This window comes from Lathyrus oleraceus, chromosome 1 (genome assembly GCF_024323335.1).
Source record: "Lathyrus oleraceus cultivar Zhongwan6 chromosome 1, CAAS_Psat_ZW6_1.0, whole genome shotgun sequence".
NCBI classification, from domain to species: domain Eukaryota; kingdom Viridiplantae; phylum Streptophyta; class Magnoliopsida; order Fabales; family Fabaceae; genus Lathyrus; species Lathyrus oleraceus.
The window spans coordinates 332,834,355-332,857,307 of NC_066579.1; the positions used below are offsets into that span (position 1 = coordinate 332,834,355).

The window sequence follows — 22,953 nt, forward strand, 5'->3', positions numbered from 1 at the left end:
TGTTATCGAGTGATGCCCTTCAGTTTGAAAAACGCCGGAGCCACGTATCAACGAGCCATGACCACTTTGTTTCATGATATGATGCACAAAGAGATCGAGGTATATGTCGATGATATGATTGCTAAGTCAAGAACGGAAGTTGAGCATGTAGAGCACCTGTTGAAGCTTTTTCAGCGTTTGAGAAAGTATAAGCTTCGTCTGAATCCCAACAAGTGTACATTTGGAGTCCGTTCTGGCAAGTTATTGGGCTTTATTGTCAGTGAAAGAGGTATTGAGGTTGATCCTGCAAAGGTCAAAGCAATACAAGAGATGCCTGCGCCCAAAACTGAGAAGCAAGTCCGAGGCTTTCTTGGTCGCTTGAATTATATTTCCAGATTCATATCCCACATGACTGCCACATGTGCGCCGATATTCAAGCTCCTCTAGAAAGATCAGTCCCATGATTGGACCGAGGATTTCCAGAAAGCTTTCGACAGTATTAAAGAGTATCTGTCTGAGCCTCCAATCCTGTCTCCGCCCGTGGAAGGAAGACCCTTGATCATGTATCTAACTGTTCTTGAAGACTCAATGGGTTGTGTCCTTGGTCAGCAAGACGAATCAGGGAAGAAAGAATATGCTATTTACTACCTGAGCAAGAAGTTCACTGATTGTGAGTCTCGATACTCAATGCTTGAGAAGACATGTTGTGCTTTGGCTTGCGCTGCTAAGCGCTTACGCCAATATATGATAAATCATACGACTTGGTTGATATCCAGAATGGATCCAATCAAGTACGTCTTCGAGAAGCCTGCTTTAACAGGGAGGATCGCCCGGTGGCAGATGTTGTTATCTGAGTATGATATTGAGTATCGAGCTCAGAAGGCTATTAAAGGTAGTATCTTGGCTGACCACTTGGCACATCAGCCGATCGAGGATTATCAGTCAGTTCAGTATGATTTTCCGGATGAGGAGATTCTGTATTTGAAAATGAAAGATTGAGATGAGCCTACACTCGATGAAGGGCCAGAGCCTGGCTGCAGATGGAGTATGGTGTTTGATGGCGCTATAAATCAGTATGGAAATGGTATTGGGGCAGTGATTATTACTCCTCAGGGCACATATTTTCCTTTTACAGCAAGGCTAACTTTCAAATGCACGAATAATATGGCTGAGTATGAGGCCTGTATTATGGGTTTAGAGGAATGCATTGATCTAAGGATCAAGCATCTTGATGTTTATGGTGATTCGGCCCTCGTTATTAATCAGATTAAGGGTGAATGGGAAACGAATCAGCCGGGTCTCATTCCATATAGGGATTATGCGAGGAGGATTTCAACGTTCTTTACTGAGGTTGACTTCCATCATATTCCTCGAGATGAGAATCGGATGGCAGACGCTCTTGCTACACTTGCTTCGATGATTATGGTTAAACTTTGGAATGAAGTCCCCAATATCACTGTGATGCGCTTGGACAGACCAGCTCATGTGTTTGCGGTAGAAGAGGTGAAAGATGATAAGCCATGGTATTATGACATCAAGTGTTTCCTTCAGAACCAGATTTACCCGCCTGGGGCATCTGTGAAAGATAGGAAGACTCTGAGGAGATTGTCAGGAAGTTTCTACCTCAATGGTGATGTACTTTATAAGAGAAATTTTGACATGGTTCTGCTCAGATGCGTGGATAGACACGAAGAAGACCTGTTGATGACTGAGGTCTACGAGGGTTCATTTGGTACTCATTCCAATGGACATGCCATGGCTAGAAAGATGTTGAGAGCAGGCTACTATTGGCTGACAATGGAGTCTGACTGCTGCAAATATGTGAAGAAATGTCATAAGTGTCAGATTTATGCGGATAAGATTCATATTCCCCCGACACTTTTGAATGTGATCTCATCACCTTGGCCTTTCTCCATGTGGGGAATTGACATGATTGGCATGATAGAACCGAAAGCGTCCAACGGACACAGATTTATTCTCATAGCAATTGATTACTTCACCAAGTGGGTTGAAGCGGCATCGTATGCAAATGTGACCAGGCAGGTGGTCGTGAAGTTTATCAAGAATCAACTCATATGCCGTTATGGTGTGCCAGATAAGATCATTACTGATAATGGATCTAACTTGAACAACAAAATGATGAAAGAGCTGTGTAGTGAGTTCAAGATTGCGCATCATAATTCTTCTCCTTATAGACCCAAGATGAATGGGGCTGTTGAAGCTGCTAATAAGAATATCAAGAAAATTATCCAAAAGATGGTTGTCACGTATAAGGATTGGCATGAGATGTTTCCATTTGCTTTACATGGATATCGTACGTCTGTCCGCACTTCAACAGGGGCAACCCCTTTCTCTCTTGTTTACGGCATGGAGGTTGTACTCCCAGTAGAGGTGGAGATCCCATCAATGAGAGTCTTGATGGAAGCCAAGTTGAGTGATGTTGAATGGGTTCAGAGTCGTTATGACCAACTGAATTTGATCGAAGAAAAGAGATTGACTGCCATGTGTCATGGTCAGTTATATCAGTAGAGAATGAAGAAAGCTTTTGATAAGAAGGTCAAGCCTCGTGTGTTCCAAGAAGGTGACCTCGTGCTCAAGAAAGTCTTGTCTTTCGCACCCGATTCCAGGGGCAAGTGGACTCCAAACTATGAAGGCCCATATGTTATTAAGAGAGCCTTTTCAGGTGGTACTTTGATACTTATGACTATGGATGGGGAGGATTTCACTCGTCCTGTGAATTCAGATGCAGTCAAGAAATACTTCGCCTAAAATAAAAACAGAATAGCTCGCTAAGTTGAAAACCTGAAAGGGCGGCTTAGGCAAAAATGAGTGTCTTGGTGGATTGAAAACCCGAAAGGGCGGTCCAGGCAAAAGTTAGAGACATAAAAAATGAATATATGTATCCCGCTAGATTGAATACCTCATCCTGGGGCAATCTAGGCAAAAATTAGGGATTTGGCAAGTAACTGCATCCCGACAAGTCTTTATCCTAGCAACTGTCATTCGTCAGGGATTCTTGCCCATTCATCATCATCCGAAGCTTCAAATACATCGGATTCAGAATTGGTGGAGAAATGGTCATTATGTTCAATGTACCCCTTTTCCAATATATATCACCAATTTCAAATTTGTAAAGATCTATGGAGTCTTGCCATTTGCAGACTTCCACTCCATCAAATAAATTTGAGCTTTTTATCCAGTTATTGGCACTCTTATTTGTTTTTATTCAACAAATGTTTTACATGCTTTAATTGAGAAAATATCATTGTTTTGAATAATTGAATTTTTCATGACTTGTTTTAAACAAAGTGAACATTCACAATGACGAAAGGATACTTAGGAGATCCTTAGTGCTCTCCCAAGGATGGTATGATCCCCAACATGGGTAGTGACCTTTCCTCCTCAGCAGATGTGATCTCTTTGGGTAAGTATGGCACTTGGTGGTTGATTCCCATAATCCTTTTACCTCCTCGGATAGATTCCCCAGTAGAGTTGCTTATGCGGAGGATTTTTATCTGTGCAATAATTCCTGTCCCCAGCTGGAATGACTGATGTTCATCCCCCGCAGGGATCTTTGCTCCCAAGTTTCTCTTGTCCTCATTATATTGGATACTCTCCGGTGAACCTGGCTTTCTCTCTTGAGATGTAGTACCGGATGTTTGTGTACTTATTCCTTGGAGTTGTCTGTGTTAGAAATGACTGTTTGTCAATATTCATCATACATAAACCACGCATACGTGCATATAATTTTCAAACATTCGAATATTCATATTGCATTCTTTGACATACATCTTTGTTTGTTGTTCCTTGCTAGCTGGTAATACATTTCCCAAGCAGGTGTCGGTGTCTGATCCCTCAATATAGAGTCAGCCCCTTAAGCAGAAAGTGTTTATCTTTCCTGCCACATTCTCCACTGAGTTATATCCTCGTGGACGACGGTTGTTTTTGCTTCCTCCCCAACATATATATTGGGATGGGATTCCCTATTGAGTTATATCCTCATTAGAACGAGTCTTGATTCAGTCTGCCTCTTTAGTTTGATCCTAAATTGGCTTCTTGGGATTTGTTTCCTGTTTCCCCGTGGTATAAATGAATAATTGCTCAGTAGTTAGTAATCATTCATCTTACCCTCGGCGGAGTTTATGGTTTTCTACCCTTATACCGGTAATTGTAAACCCTATTTTCTCCCTTTGCAGAGTTAACCTTTTATTCATCCTAATCGGTGACGGTTACTCCTCTGTGGTTTTCTACCCAGTATCTGGTAGATGTAATCCCCTCTTTGACGGTTATCATTATCCAATATTTGGTGTTGATATTCCCTCTTTCTCTTGGATAATTGCTCATATTAGACAGTTTATCCCCAGCAAGTCATCTTTCATGTACCGGTTGACGGTAATGTTTGTTGCTCCCCCTTGAATGGTCATCATTATATACCTAATTTCGGTATCCCGATGCCTTTCTTTGTCGGTCGTTTATCCTTTATTAACCCAGTAACCGGTTGTGGATAATCTTCCATGCGAGTGTATTGTCTACGTTCTGACGGTAATAGATAATATATCTCATGCACTCTTTGGTCGAAGCCTTTTATTCTTCCCCAGTCGAGTAAGATTCGTATCCCTGTTTTGGAATCGAATGTCCATCCCAAAATCGAGTTTGCTTTTTTGCCCTCTTTTTGGATGATGAGTGTCTTGGGAATATTCCACAAATCACGCCTTGGTTGGTCACCTATTATATGCCCAGTAACCGGCATCCCTGGTGTTCCTTCCTTCTGCTCCCTATTATGACTTTTTGTCCCCTGTGGAGTCAGATTTTCCTGAGTTGAAATATACCTTTTTAGGTCTTCCTCAAATGATTTGGTTGATTGATATCTCTCACCCTTATACCGGTCTTAGATATTCATTCTTTCGGGGCATGTTGTTCTCTCACCCTTATACCGGTGTTCAGATCACACGTTTTTTTGAGCTTATTACCCAGTAACCGGTAATACCTTATCCCGTTGCTTCCCCAGGAGATTTTTGTTGGGATCTTCCTCAGTTGAGTCCTTAGTGGACATCCCCACCTGAGTCCGGATTTTTTTATCCGAAGTGTCCGTTGCAGATAATTTTGCTATATTGGCATATTCCCCAATACATGCATCTTCGAGTCAGCTCGAGTCTTTCCATTAATTTATTTCATGGATTCTTTCCGTGTCTCTCAGCAAGTTTTAAGTCGTGACCTGCTCACGCATTTCTATCCCTTTACTCCCCGGTAGAGTCTCTGCCCCATAGAATGAATTATCCATAGGAATCGTCGATTTCCTCCCGATCTTTGCCTTTGTGAACCTATCCCCACAGAGTTTTACCATTTGCATGCATACATCTGCATCATGAGGTCTCTTAGGGACCAAAATTCGTCTCTTTGTTATTATTTAAGCCCATTCTACCCCGTCGAGACGAAGATTTTAACCTTCACCTCTCCGGCCAGAATGACCTTAAATAGGGGCATCTGTAAGACCCTAATTTTGTCCCTAAGATCCCTCATGGCATCATAACATTGCATTTGCATTGCCTCAAGGATCATTAGCATCTTGGTTCCCTTTGCCTTTGGGAGGGACTTCTTGTGAGTGGTTTGAGATCACCAAGCATGCTTGAATTGTATATCATTGCTTTTCTTATTTTTCTTACTAACCAAAAGCACAAAAATATGTCACTAACATCCTTTGTTTGTAGCTTGAGCAATCACAAGGTCAAAGGCTTCAAGGAGATCATTGGTACAAAGACATGGCCAAGGGAAGATGAAAGCAAGCATGGTATTGGTTCCCAAAGCTCTCATCCATCATATATGCCTCCTTAGCATCTCAACTCATCATTTTGATCAAAGCAAGTCAAAGGGTTTGAGGTTTGTTCCGCAAAGAAACCCAAATTCATTTGTTCACCACAATGCCTTGCTCTTGAAGCAACCTTAGCCCATGGTCAAATTCAATCAAGGGAAGTTCTTTAATTCATCATTTCATGCATATTTGAACTTATTTGAGTGTCCTAAATCATCAATTCATCAAGATTTGAGACATGGACTTGAGAAGTTGATCAGTCAATTCATCTGACTATTTTGAAATGCACTGAGACCTAACTTTTTATTTGTTGGTCAAATGGAGATGATTCCAAAAGCAAAAATGTTCTTAAGGACAATATGAACAAATTTCATGTTCATCAAAAATTGATTTGAAGCTTGGAAGGCCATCTCCCACTCCAATACATTATAGGTCATTTTGACTGAAACCCTAATTTTGGGTCAACTTCCCAAGGACATAACTCATTCAATTTTTATGATTTTGAGGTGAGATCAAATGAATTGGAAATATTAGTATGTCTACTTCAAAGGTTATGTTGGACAAAATTTCAAAATCTCAAAGGAAATACATGTGATAATGCAAGACATTATAGGTCATTTTGGGCCAAATGCATTAAAAGGCAAAAAAGTCCAACTTCAAGTGCCCATAACTCTTTCATCAAAAATCCAAGTGATGCAAACTTTAAGTCCATTTTGATTGTCTTGAAACGATATACAACTTTGATGTTGGAGGTTTTTTCATTTGAGGCTTTCATAATCAAGACAGAAGGGCTTGAACATTGGCCAAATTTAGAAACATTGCCTTTGCATGTTTTGCACCTTCCACTTTAAACTCCAATTTCACCAATTTCCACACTTCAAATGGATTTTTGCCCAACATAACAATTGTTCCTTACATCAAAACCTTTCCAACCATTACTCACATGCCCATGTTTGGATTTTCCAAATGGGACTTTCGAAGAAGGGAACATTTAGGTCCAAATATGGAATTCACATGAAATCTTGATACACAAGCAAATGCCATTCAAATTACACGTCCAATTCAACTTGGTTTGTGTTCAGCATTCATTTGCATCAGCTTTTGGGCCTCACGTGCGCCTGTACAGGCCCATGCATGGAGGACCCAATTCTCATGCACACGAGTATTGCCTTGCATTGCTTCAAGCTCAGCTATAAATACATGCTCCTCTTCATTCAATTCTCAACCTAATGGCGCCTAAGATGCTGCACAACTGAATCCACAACCATTACCAAAGAAGCTATTTCTCTTTTCTTCAAAAAATTTAGATCCAAAATTCAATTACATCTGGTTGAATCCTTGGATCTAGAGCTTCTAAACCTTCATCCTTCAGCTCATTGATCTTCTGTTTTGGCAAAGCAAGCAAGGAATCGAGCTCAAATCTCCAAAATTCAAGTTTGTTCTCCAACTGGTATTTTCTTCGAAACTCATCATATATTGATCCATTTGCCTGGCCAAAGTGTTTTCTGAAGTCCTCACTTGAGAGGCAAGCTAGTGGTAGCTTCAATTTTGTTTTTCTTTGATCTGCATTTTTCATACCTGAATCTTCCACCTCAGATTTCTTAACCTATAGGAATCTTGAGTGTGATTCAAGGTTACAGGGGTGATGTACATCACCCCAGCTTCATTTTGGTATAAGGATCGTGCAAAATGGTGAAGGTTTGAAAACCTACAAATCTGGCCGGAATTTGGAAGCTCACCGGAGAAGAAGATGGCTCCAGTGGCCGTCCATTGCCAGTTTGAATCTGGATCGTTGGATCTCATCTCCAGATTCAGTCCTAACCTTTAGATGTTATGACTTTTGTTTAATCAGCGTGTGGTTGCATTGACCAGGGTTCACCATGAGCGCGCGCTTCAGGACCATCAGATTGGCCACGTCAATTAATGAATGTGATCCAACGCTTCCTGATTTTCCACATTTTTAATTTCTGATTTTATTTTCTTTAATTCCTTTTTATTTCAAAAATTCATAACTCTCTCATTTTTAATCCAAAAAATATGCGACCAATTGCATTAGTCTCCAAATAATTTCCAGTTTCTAATTCTGATTTTTAATTTTCTTTATTTTATCATTTGATATTTTTTGTGAATTTTCTCTTTTCTGGTTATTTTTAATTCATTTTAAATAGTTTTTGATATTCAAAAAATACAAAAATATTTTCCTAACCTCTTTGGATGATGATGAATCTATGAAAAATATTCTCATCAATTTTATAATTAATTTGAGATTTATTTGAGATTTTAGTTCAATTAGTTTATTTTCATTCATTTTTAATTGATTAAAAATAGTTTTTGACTTTTAAAAATGCTGAAATTTTTTGTCAAACTTTGTTTGACCTTGTTGAACTTAGGATAAATTACTTTGACCTTTCAAGGTTGATTTGAAGTAATTTTGAAGTTTGACATTTCTTTTATTTTTAATTCAAGTTTATTTTAATGTTAAAAATGCCAAAAATATTATGCTTATTGTTTGATCTCCAATCTCCATCTCATTTCTGATTTCTTATTGTTTGACTTTGACTTTCAATGTCAATTGGTCAGTACATATGGATTGATACATCTTATTTCACCTTATGCATTTTGATCTTTCCATTTCCTTATCCATTCTTCATCTCCTTCTTCTTCTTCCTTTTTTTTTATCAATGAGTTGAAGGTTGATAAGTTAGCATTGATTAGGGAGACTTAATCTTCCTTGATTCAAATCTAATTCATCTTGATCAATTGATCAAGTGAATGGCTTTGCATTAAGGATAGGTTGTTTTCTAAATCATGCAAAAGACTTAAACCAATACAAGATCAATTCTCTTCTTCTTTTTGGCATGGCAAGTTGTTGGAACTTGGTTCACTAATCAAGACTTCTAACTTGTGTTGTTGCCTACATTATTATTGACCGGCCTCAGATAGTTGTGACTTCTACATAAGTCAAATTACGATTGCTTAACATAGCGCTAAATTTGCCTTATGGCACATTAACTACTAACACTAACCATTAACAATTAACATTTACTTTTTGCATTTTACATTTATGCAATTTACTATTCTTGTACATATTATCCATTTACTTTTCCCTTTGCTCACTTGAGCACATGTTTATGTTAATGCCATTTGCCTTTTGCTGACTTGAGCACATAATTGTGTATATATTATTGTGCTTGTGTTTTGTTTTGATTGTTGTGAACCAAATGCAAAGAATTGGACAAAATGGACTTAGATCTTAGGACTTTCCCTATGCAAAATGGAGTCAAAGAGCAACTAGGCCTCATGCCTTTAGAGTGCTATAAATGTCAAAGAGCAACTAGGCCTCATGCCTTTAGAATGCTTAAAACTTGAAGATGAACATTGGAAGGACCATATTCTAAACTCCCTCTTGTCCATTCTTTGATTGTATTATAGAACCTTTTGATGTGTGTTTTCTTTGTGCTAGGGATTTCCAACTTGAGCTTAATTGAGGAACCATTACCATGAGCTTCTAAGAAAGAGAGATCCAAGATACATTGAGGAGTCTTTCCAGGAGTTCATTTGATTGTTGATTGCTTGAGTTACCATTGTTGTGATTGCTTATTCCAAAGGATGGGAGCTACTTGGATCATCAATATGATCTCAAGAGAGGAACTCCATTGTGGTTTTGCTTCTTATCCCTCACCTTTTTGCTTTACTTAGGACTTTAGCCCTTCTTCTTCTTCTCTCCACTCTAACCCAAGCCAAAACTTTTGTGCAAACATCTAACATTTGTTTTCAACATTAGAAACCTAAGCCTTATGCTTTTGATTTTCTAACTTTCTTTTCATAACACTTATCTTGAATTGAATCTTTAAGTCCACTTTGACCATTTTGTATATACTTCTAATTGGTAAATATAACTCATTCAAATGTGTTTTTATGGTTTCAATGGCCACTTTCTAATCAAATTTCTTCATAACCTATAGCTATTAGGTTTGAGTTATCTTTGTGGTAGATGTAATACTCACCTATATCCTTAGTGATGGACAATGAGTCTTCCATGCTTATTATAGGGTTAACCCCTCACTAGCATGTTGATGTTATCCTCACATGGTGGATTTGTGGTTTTTAGGTTGAGTTTTCTCCCTTTGATAACAAAAGACCTTAAGGCTTTTGGACCAATTAACTCACCAACTTGTTTTGAGATTTTTACCCCGAACTACGAGGTTTTGATCCTAATCTTTCTGAAGATGGTACGTAGGCAATGGGTTTACCCGTCCAAACACAAAATGTAAATAAACTTGTATATTCTCCTCTCATCACTTCAATCATATTTGCACAAATAAACTTTCACAAAACAACAACCTTGCAACAAGTATGAAAAGGGCTCCCTAGGAGTACCTAGGATGTTTTGGGTGTCTAACACCTTCCCATTACATAACCAACCCCCTTACCCAGATCTTTGTTTCTCTTTTACTAGTTTTTGTTAAAACTTTTAGGTTTTTGTTCGCTTTCTAACCATTCCCTTGGATAAATAGAAGTGCGGTGGCGACTCGACTTGTATGGTTTACCTTGGATTTAGTTAATATCTCTAATGGTAACGAATACCCCGCTATATATAGGTCGACACATACGAACTTCAGGTCAGAACATGTAACTCATTTTTAAAGCATGTAAGCTTTTGTTTGAGGCGTCGCCTCTACAATTCGATACATGCATCATATGTGTCGGCACATGACTTACATATGTCGACACATACATTAAAAATCTTGAAATTTTGCATTATTTTCTATTCTTTTTGCATTCCTTTTGCTTTATACTTGCACACATATAAATATTACATACATGCATCAGCTCTAGTAAGGTTCTAGAGTAAACCTACATGAAATCAGGATTTCAAAGTGTTCTCATCATCTTCAACCTCATTCTATGCATACACACAAATAAACTACTCATAATCATTCTTTGTTTGAGTGTCATCTAGAATAGGTTGATAACGTCCAATTTAGGTTGGTTGAACTGTAAATTGGGTTGAGATCTTTGAGGGTTTCAAATAAGAAAATCGAGTTGGGATTTTCCTTCAAGATGAATTAGGGATTTGAAGGTTTTGGACAAGGTTATGCAATTTGGATCTGATCGAGTGAAGGCTTTGAAGAACAGAAGGTTCTTGCAAAGGAGTAGTGTGGGCAGTGAATCATATTGGTAAATCTTGGGTTACAATAATTCACAATTTGTATTCGATCGAGTGAAGTCTTTGAATAATGAAAGGTTCTTGCAAAGGAGTGGCATGAGATGGTGAATCAAATTGGCAATGTTGGGTTACTTGATCAATCTTTGATCAAGGAAAGAGAAATTGTCAGAATCAACATCAAACTTAGGGTTTGTAGGGTTGGATTGCTACATTTACTTTTGCAAAATAAGGTTAATTTCATTATCTCAATTCGAGTTCGAATTGAGGGCAGACGTGCCCATAGCAAGATCGATTAGGGAACTTCTTAAACAAATCATTGAGTACTTTCTTTCTCTCTATCTCTTTTATTTTTCACTTACAAATTGTTGAAGTCATCGATTGTGCAACCAATATGTTTGGATAAATTTGTGATAAGCCTTTTGAAAGAGGTTTTGTTGAGTATATCACAATCAATTAGATTGTGATTGGATTTGAAAATTAACAAAATCATACATAATCTGAAACGAAATTGATTGCATACAAGGTGTTCGATAACTTGACTCAATTATATTTTTATGTGTTTTATCATTGGAAATAGTCTTTACTTGTAGCATTGCACTCAACTGATTATGATTAAAAGTTTTGGGATTAATTTATTGTCATTATCATCACTTTAAGTCCAAATACGCATATCCGGGTTTTTTGATAGCGATTCGGTTAGACGATTCGATTCGGGTTACTTCCGCTCACCATAAATTTTTCAAAAGAGTTTTTTGTTAAAGTTTCTAACTAGTGATCTATTCACACACCCCCGCCCCCCTTTCTAGATCTAAGCCTATCGCCAAACAAGGGACGCTGGTATGCTACATGTTTGACCAACCCTATCAATTCACGCTCGTATACTGCTAATTTTAAGTGTCATTCTGCTATTTTTTTACTGAAATAAGCATCAGGGTGTCCTTGATGTTGTAGAACACCTCCAAACCCACTTCCAGATACGTCACATTCAACCATAAACTCTACATTGAAGTTTTGTAATTTTAAGTATTGGGGTTGTTGATGAGGAACGTTTTAATGCCTTGAAGGCAATATCACCTGCAGAATCCCAATGAAAGCCTTTTTCTTTAACAAACTTGTTAGTGAAGTTATTATTTCCCCATAGTCATTGAAAAACTTTCAATAATACCCGGTTAAACCAAGGAAACCCCTAAGGACCTTTAAAGATTGAGGAATAGGTCATTTTGTGATAACTTAAATTTTTGCTACATCCATTTCGCCTCCAGCGCCATGAATAATATGGCCTAAATAATCCACTTGTGACACACCAAAATAGAATTTGGATTTCTTTAAAAATAGCATGTTGGTCCTCGGTAGTTCAAAAACTAGCTGCACATTATGTATGTGTTCCACCCAAGTCTTACTAAAAATTAAGATATCATCAGAGAAGACTAGCACGAACTTACCAAAGTACGGATGGAAATTTTCATTCATCACATTTTGAAAGGTTGAAGGAGCGTTGGTGAGACCAAATGGAATGACCATAAATGCTAAGTGTCCATGGTGAGCTCTAAAGGTTGTCTTATTTACGTCCTTTGTTGCCATTTGTATTTGTTGATACTCGGGTCTTAAATCTAGCTTTGTGAAATGTTGTGCCGCATTAAGCCCATCCAACAATTCATTCACAACTGGGATAGGAAACTTATCCTTTACTGTTTGGACATTGAGTTCATCATAATCCACACAAAAGCGCCATGAACTATCATGTTTCTTGACCAAGAGAACAGGTGAAAAAAATGGGGACTTACTGGGTCAAACAATCCCTTGTTGTAACATGTGAGTGCATTGTCTTTCAATATCATATTTTTTTAAATGTAGGTATCTATATGGCCTGACAACCACTAGTCATGTGTCCAAATTCAACGAAATGCAGTGATGACAATCACAACCAAGCGATAAGCAAGAGGGTTCCATGAACAAATCTAGAAAGTCGTCCAATAATTTCTCTAAGATTTTTGTTGGGGAATTCTATCCATGCATCAAATTCAGTCTGTGTTTTGCTTCTGCGAGTTTACTCGTTCATTCTATATTTTACCTATTCATTGTAAACTCCACTTTTTAGGAACTAAAATCCCATAAAATGGGACCCAATATGCACAAACAGTTGACTCCTAAAATCACATCAAATCCAGCAATCGGAATGTTATATAAGTTTGTTTCAAACCTTTCTTGTGCCACACAAAATGGTACAGACTTGCAAACTTCCATACTAGTTACCTTCTCACCATTTGTACATATACTCGCAACCCTGATTTTTCCATACATATAACCCCAAACATGGGATTAAGTCTCACGTATGAAACTATGTGTGCTCCCTGAATAAACTAAAACTGATATTGTGACTCCAGCCACTGTCGCAAGCAACTTCGTAGTACAAGAATCATAATTTCCATTAATAGCATTCAGGGATATTTGAGGATTTATGGTAGCTTCATCCTCTGACTCACTGTCCTCTTCTCCGACCCCTTCAATCAAGAATAACATTTTACATTTATATCTTGTTGTGAACAACTCGTCACATTTGTAACACAAACCCTTTTACCTCATTTTCTCTGTTTCCGCGCGTGTTAATCTTTTGATAAAGTGTGTAGAAGAACATGTTTTGTTATTACTTCCCGTCAGCTTGGTTGTGTGTCCTAATTTTTTTGTTGTTCCTTTATGGTTTGATATAGAAAAACCATTGTTGAAGATTATGCTCATATTTTCCCACGTCTTACGCATTCCTTATGAGCACTTTAGTTTGTGTTCAAATGCTCAAGCCACGTTCATAGCAACTTCTAGATTTTCTGGTTGTTGAAGTTCAACGCCAATCCTTAATTCATTAATAGCCCAACACTAAATAATCCCACTTGTTGGTTAGGCTTAAGATTGTGGGTTCTAGCAAGCAAGGACTGGACCGTATATGGCAACATTCCTTGAAGTGTTCCCACACCATTTCGGGTTCTTATTATATTTGATCGAATCAAGTTGCACTTCTCCATAAATGAAACGCTGTTAATCCCACCTTATCTCCTTCAAAAATTATCGCAACGCCTCAGCCACTCCAATGGGTCCCCTGTCTCATCATAAATTGGGAAATTTCATTTTGGAATAGCGTGAAATCATGTTGCCTCACATTTACGAGATGTTTTGTCTCTATGATCATTATTATTGTCACTACTATTTTCTCCATCTTTTGAGTTGTCTTTTCGAGAACCATTATTCGCTCTTTGAAGTATGATGGAAAGGTTAGTATCGGTTCTGATATAGCAGTCTGCCTAGCCATCATCTGCTCTTCTAATGCAGTACGTTTGACTGTCATCTGTTGTTCCAGAGTTGTCCGCTTGGTCGTGATCCGTTCAATGAATTCCTTCCTAACTGATGCTAAATTTGTGTCACTCATGTTGCCTCTGGATACCAAATTGTTATGGTCTCTTATTTTGGATCGTGTTGACACAGCCATAGACGAGGTAGAAGCATTGCTTCGGCCTATGGTGAAGGAGAAGCGGACTCGTCCTTTACAGAATCTCTTCTAGAATTCACAAATATCTTTTATAATAATTTTTGATAAAATTCATTGTCAATCTGAATACCTTTAATTAGAAGAAAAGACTCTAATTAAATTAGATCAATAACTACTTTTTTTTTCTAAAATTAATATCATTTAAATTTAAATATGATAATAATCATATTAGATTTTATTATGAACTCTAAATCTTTTCTTAAAAATACTAAATTTCAAAATTCAAAATTCTATTAAGCTAAATAATAATATAATAAATCTCTACTCAGCCTAACTAATATTAATTAAATCTTTCTCTTTTGATATTGTTTTCCTACAAATGTATTCATATCATATTCTTAGTTTGGAGTGTTGGAGGAGTTTAAAGAGATTAATTATTATCCACCGTCACCGTAAAAAGTTTTACACTATCAATATATCACTATCATCCGTTTGTATTACTTTTTAAATATTTAAAATAAAAGTCAAACATTTTCAAATATATTAATGGTTGTGATTATTCAATCAACATGGTCTTGGCAACTATGAGTCATTGCAATACCGAGTACGAGATGTTGATGCAAATTCTGATTTTTCCACTTCTCTTAGGAGAGGTATTAAACAAATTTTGAGTTACATTTCTTAGTGCCCATTTTTGAGTTAAGGTTTTAAATTTTCGATTATTCCATTTCATTTTTACGAATTTTTACGGCAGTGAGAATTAACATAAATTTTGGGGTTATTTTTTCCATCCTGAGGGTTGCTCTTACACCTTTGTACAAAAATAAAACTACTCTTAAAATATAAAAATGTACTTTCGGATGCACTCAACTCACACACAATCCATTATTTAATGAGTTATCTAACTTTTGTCAAAAATTAATACGGAAATGCATCTCAGTATAACTTACGGAAATTCACCTCCAATAAATTTGTAATCAAAAAAACCCGAGATCCTCCCCCTTTCTCATTTCCATACTCTCTCAAACTTTCAAATTCTCTTAAACTCTCAAGTTATTTCAACTCACTTCCAAATTTCTACTCTGAAGATTCAATCAATCAAAGTGCTCAACATCAAACTCACATTTAGTAAGTTTCTGAATTCAAATTTTACGCATTTGATTTCTCTATACATACATTTGTAGAAATTGAACATTAAATTGTATAATATAAAATAATATATAGATAGTATAAATGAGCAATGTGCTTGATAAGTTGTTTAGATGAGAAATGTGTTTTTAACATATTTAATTTCCATGCATTTTTATCATTTGTGTTTTTTCTAAGTTGCAAGTTAATACAAAAATACACATTTGTAGTTGTTCAAAATTTGGTTTTTCAAAAATACAGAAATATATTTCTGTATTTTGTCTATCTGCATTTTTTGACTTCATTTTCAATGTGTTTTATCTTTGTTTGATTTTTTTCTATTTTGTCTAATTTATTTGATTTAATTATAGGTATATAAGGGATAACCAAAATGAATTGAGGCAGGTAATATACACTCTAGATGAAAAAAGAAGTGGAAATGTCCTTACTTCATCCATCCCAAAATAAATATCACATTTAAAAAAATTATGTCTAAAAATATTTGTCACTTTAACATGTCAATACAATTTTTATTTTAAGACAGAAGAAATATCATACTCCCTCCAATCTTTTTTATAAACAACTTAATTTTTATTTTTATTGAATAATTAATACATATAATCTATATATAATCAATTTTTATTTTTATTGAATAATTAATATATCTAATCTATATATAATCTAAATATGAATTTAAAAGTCAACATTTGCATATAAAAAAATAATGGAGTAAATTTTTCCCTCAATTTAAAGAACACTTACTTGGGCACAACCCTAAGACAAATAATTTGGTCGCACACACATCAAACCACATTTTATTAAATTATTTCAATAGTACATATTATTTAATTTAATATTCTTTTATTTTTTTCTATTTATGTGTGTGTTTCTATAAACCCCTTTATTGGAGTTTGTGACCAAGAGTGTTTAAAATTGCTAACCCAAAATTGTTAACCCCGGAAACCTAAGAAACGCCATATTTATACAAAAAAAGTTCCCTATTTCAATTGTATAAAATTCTTCCGTACTATGTATACATTAAAACGACCAGTGTACCGCTTGATTTTATTAGCTTTGCCAAATTTTAAACTAAAAAAATCTGTATTTTGAAATTCTGATAGAACTTAAAATGTGTTCCCAGGTATATACGTTATCCTCTTAATTTCCTGATGCTGGATACGGTTAAACTGAACAGAATCAGACATAGGAGAGGACCATCATTACTCTTTTCATCTCAACATTCTAGCTTCTTCAATCAAACACATGGGTTGTACAACGTTTTAAGGATAGAAGATGTAAACATGATTGATTAGCAGGCCCCAACTTGTAACAGAAGCAAATACAGTCTTCAACATCAGTGATACTCAAATATCATAAGGATGTATATTTAGTGAATCAAGACAATAAGTATACATGATTTAATTGAACATCACAAAGTCTTAAGAGTCATATCCTTCTTAACTCAATCACGCTCACTGATGGCAGTCAAATGCTCATCAATTTCCTCAGTTGACAAAACTCTAAATTCTGGCTTGTCCTTTTGCACCACTCCAACCTAAAAAAGTGCAAAATACAATTATTTACATCAAATCATGATGAAAAGTACTTGTTGGATGGCAATAACCGCAAATTTAATAATTCCCAACCTATATGTTTAGAATAAAAATGTCAACACACTTGATCTATGCCACAAGCAAGTATGTGTAACTTCAAAGAATCTTATCTTATAATAGAACAGCTAAGATTCCAATACATTGAACAAAAATCACACCAATACCTATATTAGTTATAAGTCATCCAGAAAAGATATAAACTAATCAACAATCACTTGAAACAGGAAAGAAAGGAACAAAAATTTGATTATACTATAATCTAGTGATGACAATGAAAAATGAACAGTGGGTCCTCGAAGGTATGCGCAAACCTTAATACCCAACCGGCCCATCCCCAACTGTATTCATTAATATTATTATATACTTTTATTTTGATATTAACTTAAAATAACATTAATGCAAGTTTATGAAATTGTTCTAGAAGTTTATTGCAACATTTAATCAATATTCAAAAATAATATGCATTGTATTTAATGAGCTTATTTTATTGTATTTTAGTTTTGTTAAATAGTTTAGTTTGGAACATTATATGATTAGTTGGATCTTGAAATAAATGATTTGCCACTTCCGGGACTAAACAAGAATGAAATCCTTAAATAATTAAAATAAGGAGTTACTATACAAAATTTCAATTAACATGGTGTCACAAATGTATTTGAGCATTTAAAAATGAAATTCTACCTCAATCTCAGTTGCCTTAAAATCCTCTTGAAGAACTGATTGCAAGGCAGAAATTGCAGTCTGAACAAAAAGCAGGAACATGATTAAATAACTATTTGAAAAAATTAATAAGCAAGAACTATTTGTTAGTTATGTTGTTAGTGGGGTCTGAAATAATGAAGATGATCAAAAGGGGAAAAATAAGCAAAAATGTAACCTGAACTGTCTCCTCATAGGTAAATGAAGGGTCGTTCTTCATCTTCTTCTCCAAGAAATTAATTGCCTCTTGATCCTTCAATCCAGCACTTGTGGCCTGAGTACATCATAATAAAATCTTAGAAAACAGACATCTGATTTTTGTCCGCAAGTGCATATAATTACAAAAACAGATAATGAACACCTAAAGTGATGATAAAACAGGAAACATTTTTCTTACTGTCAAAGCATTTGAAGTGATGATAAAACAGGAAACATTGTTTCTTATTGTCAGAGCATTTGAGATTCAAATTCATTATTTCGTTGACAGTCTTAAGAGCGTGACTAAGCTCCCACAAACACTCACAAAAATTATTATGTCAGACATATAAGCACACATAAGATTGAATTAAACTGTTCCAAACACACCATATATGATATATGTATGGCTTAGAGTAAGAGATAGAAAGGCGGTGTTTGGAATAACTTAATGCACAAACACATTAGTTTTGTATACACTTCTAAAAATAACTTAGTACATATGCATAAAAATTGGTTTCAGCTTATTTCAATAAGCTCTGTAGAAAATTTAATGAACAAACACTTAATTAAAATCCCTAGAATTAACTTATATGTAACTGAAATTTGTGAGCAAGAAATGATCTCATATGTACCTTGTGACCAAAGTAATGACCAGCAGGGTCACATTTGTAAAGCTGAGGCCCATTTTCGTCATCAATACCCAAGACCATAGCAACTTTGCAGCACAATAGATTCAAAATCATAGAAAGAGAAATGATATCAATAACGACAGTAAATATTCGACTTATAAAACATTATGCGCAATTGATTATATAATCATTTGTCCGATATTGCAGTAAAAATGCTTGGAAATTTTACCTACTCCAAGTGGTCTCATATAAGCATGTTGAGTATAGACTTGTGACTTGTCTGCAATCCTGTAAGTGTAAAATAATACACGAGTCGGATACAGAAAATGTTATCCACAAACTGTAAAAACTTAAAATGTGTAGACTTAAACAATGTGGCTGTTGACAAAAGTCAAAACTACAGCAAGATCCAAGAGATGCATTATAATAAATGTATTGCAATCTAAAGAGTATATGGGGTGTGGAATTTAAACAATTGCATGTAGTGGCAGTAGCCAAGAAAGCAGATTAGTTAATGGTGCTCGATTGTAGAAAAAGTGTCCTAATTACAGACAGTTTTATAGGGGCCATAAACCAAATTTTGTTGAGAATTTGAGCTCATATTAAATAATTAACTAATTCAAAATCAAAAGAAAAAACATATAACAGTACTGTCAAAAATAACGGTACAATGTTGAATGATTGAGCTAGCAGCCATATTAAGTTGCATAGACTTCATTGATACTCCTTTTAAGGCCCTTCTAAGGATTGTAGAAGTGAAGAAAGTCCTAATAGAATAGAACATATTAACCAGTGATAACACGGTGAGTCCATACGGCATACACAGTAAAGAAATTGAAAGCAAAGAGATAATAATTTATGAAGAACTAATGCTAGTGGTGTAATAACAACACTCTGCCACAGACACGGCCACAGGCACAGAAGCAATTGACATTTTTTCTCAGGAACTTCGTGAGTCAACTTAAACAGTCCTAGAAATCTCAAGCTCTACAAGTGTCCCAGAATAAATGGTATACTATCCTTCGGTTGCAAAAAAGCTTAGAGCTTATCTATCATAATAGGTGCTATTTCAGTGACTGGGTGAAAAACTGGACATAACTATTACTTCAGAAACTATTAAGCAGACACAGAATCAAATAGAGAAAAGGGGAGGTAAAAGTCACTCAGCTCAACCACTGTTGACTTTATTATAAGATTTACAATTAGGGCTTTATATTTTTCATTTGGTGAATAAAATTTAAGTTTAGAGGACAGTGCCCAAGACTCCATTGCAAGGCATGGGGGTAAGCCTCCAGAATCTAATAACAATTATAGATGGAGAGTTTATATTGATTTTACCCACACAGAAACGAGCGCAAACTAAAACGCAGTAAGCAACAACCTCACTTATCACATCCAATAAATCCAATCCCCTGTAAAAGCCTAATAAGGCATTTGGATTGCAAAAATCTATTTCATCCCTGAGAATCATGTCTTTTTAGGAACCATGTTTCCTGGGAATGAGCAAATTGCATTTGATGTGCCTAAAACTCTCTGAAGGAATTCTGACAATGTTTATGAAAAAATTTCTCACCTACATTAAGTGAATCTTGGATTCCCACCCCTCCCTTCGGTAATGTTTTTGTCATCAAACATGATTGAAAAAACATTTGTAGTAAGTTGGTTTCCTAGGAATATTTTTTGAAACATATATATGGCATTCTCAGACTCCACGAGATTCTAAGGAAATTTAAAATTGCCCCCTTACTCCACCCAATAAAATAAAATTGTCATGTTTACTATTGAAGTTGTTCACTATTTATCATGATCCCGGTCAGAATCAAATCAATTAAGTGAGAAATAGTTGGAGCTTCAATGACAAGCCAATAGTCATAGGCACATCAATGAGTGAGAATGACTAGCTAATAGTCATATGCATGGTGTGTTTCCTAAATCAGAATATGTTACCAGCTGTTTGGAAGGAAAAGTAACAAAAATTTATGCATTGTTTTAATACATTAGATGCTAAAAGAATTACCATTTAGCCAACACATCTACAGGCATCTCATATCCATATTTATGGCGAAACTCGGCTGCTTCATTTCTTGCTTGTTGAACCAGTGTCCTAGCATCAGCTGGAAAGAAAAATTAAAACAGGATAAAGTGAAGGTGAACTCTGGATGTTAATATATTTTTGTTCAAAATACATATTTAAACAAAATATTCATTTTCTCTAGTTGAAATCAAAATATCTTATCATATATCATAGTTCAACTTAATTTTAAAAAAATATATATTACCACTGTCTATACTCACACTGAGTCTGTATTGTAATCAAATATCTAGTTGGCCATAGGCATGCAGCAGAAGCATGAACAACTTTGATAGTAACATTCAGGTTTACTAGAAGTATTTTCCAATTATTAATTATTAATTATTAATTATAGTGTGTTGAGTTGCATTGATTTCGTGACTAACATCAAAAATAAAAAATTACCAGAGGTTCTGTTACAAAAACAATCTCAAATTGCCAAACCGCCACAATCAAGGAGAATATTAAGCATTCTAATATAAAATATAGACATGAACCAATCAAGTTGAACTTCTTGGGATGATATCAGGTTTTTCAAATTCTAATTTATCTTTACTATATGCAATAGAGTGGAGACATTGTCAGATATGTGCTGCCTGAATCAACTTCTACAAGAAACAAACTATATTTTTAACTGAAAATGTAAGCAAATAAACTAAGAAAAACGATGAAGTGATGCAATTAAAAGCATACCTGTCATGCCAGTTGCCAGTAAACCGAGGTACTTTGTGATGGGAAAGAGATGTGTTACACTTGTCTGGTCCAAGAGTTTGTCCTGCAATGAACATTTCCATCTTACGCAGTAAGCACAAATATTCATACAAGCAAAATAAAATCTAACAGTCTTCCTGTACTCACCGGAACTTTTTTCTGAGTAACGACACAGACAGAATTGTTTCCTCGGACACCAATCGAGGTTATCCCTGCAGCCTTAACAGCTTTGAAAGCATACTCTGTTTAACATATTGAAAAACCCACAACTTAATCTACCAAACTAGTAGACTCATTTCCAAACAAGCGAAGTAAAACAATATCAGGAAAATTTCATGAATCTACGATGATTATCAAGCCTCATTACATTGTAGTGTAATTCTTTAGTAAACTGATAAAATTATGGGTTACAAATACAAGTTACATACCGACTTGAAAGAGACGCCCCTCGGGGGAGAAAATAGTGATGTGACGATCGTATCCACCTCCACTTCCTCGACTCATGTTTTTGGATTAATTCCCAGTATCAGTACTTAAAGAGAATGAAGTAATGGTTTTTTCTTTCTTTCAGAGACGGTGTTTTCCTTCTAAAAGAGTTTATATAAGCTTCCTGCCAAAGAAATTGAGAAAAAGGTACCGCAACTTAAATAACAAAAATTTCTAAAAACCTAAAAGTATAACAAAAATATAAATTTTTCTCATTGATTTACTGCTTCTTATGATCTGAAATCAATATTGATTTTTCTAGACAACAGATCCATTATAGTTCCTACCACCGTGATTTTTTATTATTCAGATTCAGAACAACAAAAATGGAATTCATTAACAGATCTATGATGGCAATCGCACTGCTTTGCAGAGACGATTATCGCGTAGGATCGCACGGTTGCGCTGCCGCGCCGGGAAAGGAGAGAAAAAACGGAAATGGAGAAAGGAAAACCTGGAAGATGACTTGCTCAAAACTCCGTCTGCGTTGATATGATATCGGTGCGAGTCCAAATTGTATGTGATATAGTTGTTTGAACCTGACTGAGCTGATGACTATTGTTATTTAGGGTTTTGTTACTTGTTAAAATGCAAAAAAAAAAAAATTTTGTCAATATACTGTTTTAATTTTCTTTAGTCACACTCTAAGAATATGAGTTGCATCTACATTTAATTTTAAATTGAATAATAATAATAATAATAATAATAATAATAATGAAAATAAAACATTCTGATAATAATATGTAACCAAAATAATAATAATAATAATAATAATAATAATAATAATATCATGAAATCAAATAATAATAATAATAATAATAATATAATCAAATAATAATAATAATAATAATAGTAATAATAATATTAAAAAAATCTTTTTCATGTAAATTGTTACGACGCATAGAATGCAACATTTATTAAGTCACTCGTAGAGTAGGAGTATTATCGATCAAGAAACAAATGTGAGTTGTGTTGAAAAATA

The 22,953-nt window shown here is 35.3% G+C and overlaps 1 protein-coding gene across 1 annotated transcript; it reads right to left on the reverse strand.

Annotated features, from left to right (window-relative positions):
• Nucleotides 1-16,904: 16,904 nt before the first annotated feature.
• LOC127134342 (proteasome subunit alpha type-6) lies at nt 16,905-22,607 on the reverse strand. Its single transcript, XM_051061796.1, has 10 exons — nt 22,426-22,607; nt 21,914-22,095; nt 21,633-21,727; nt 21,468-21,549; nt 20,721-20,817; nt 18,933-18,991; nt 18,707-18,789; nt 18,055-18,150; nt 17,859-17,918; nt 16,905-17,119 (listed from the first exon to the last, which is right to left on the reverse strand). Exons 2-10 carry the CDS (start codon nt 21,987-21,989, stop codon nt 17,027-17,029), a joined length of 741 nt encoding a protein of 246 aa, XP_050917753.1. The 5' UTR covers nt 21,990-22,095; nt 22,426-22,607; the 3' UTR covers nt 16,905-17,026.
• Nucleotides 22,608-22,953: the final 346 nt, after the last annotated feature.

Coding starts and splice junctions, on each gene's coding strand:
- LOC127134342 (XM_051061796.1), bottom strand. CDS start 21,989: ATGAGTCGAGGAAGTGGAGGTGGATACGATCGTCACATCACTATTTTC. Junction 21,728..21,913: donor GGGGCGTCTCTTTCAAGTCG/GTATGTAACTTG, acceptor TATGTTAAACAG/AGTATGCTTTCAAAGCTGTT. Junction 21,550..21,632: donor TTACTCAGAAAAAAGTTCCG/GTGAGTACAGGA, acceptor TGTTCATTGCAG/GACAAACTCTTGGACCAGAC.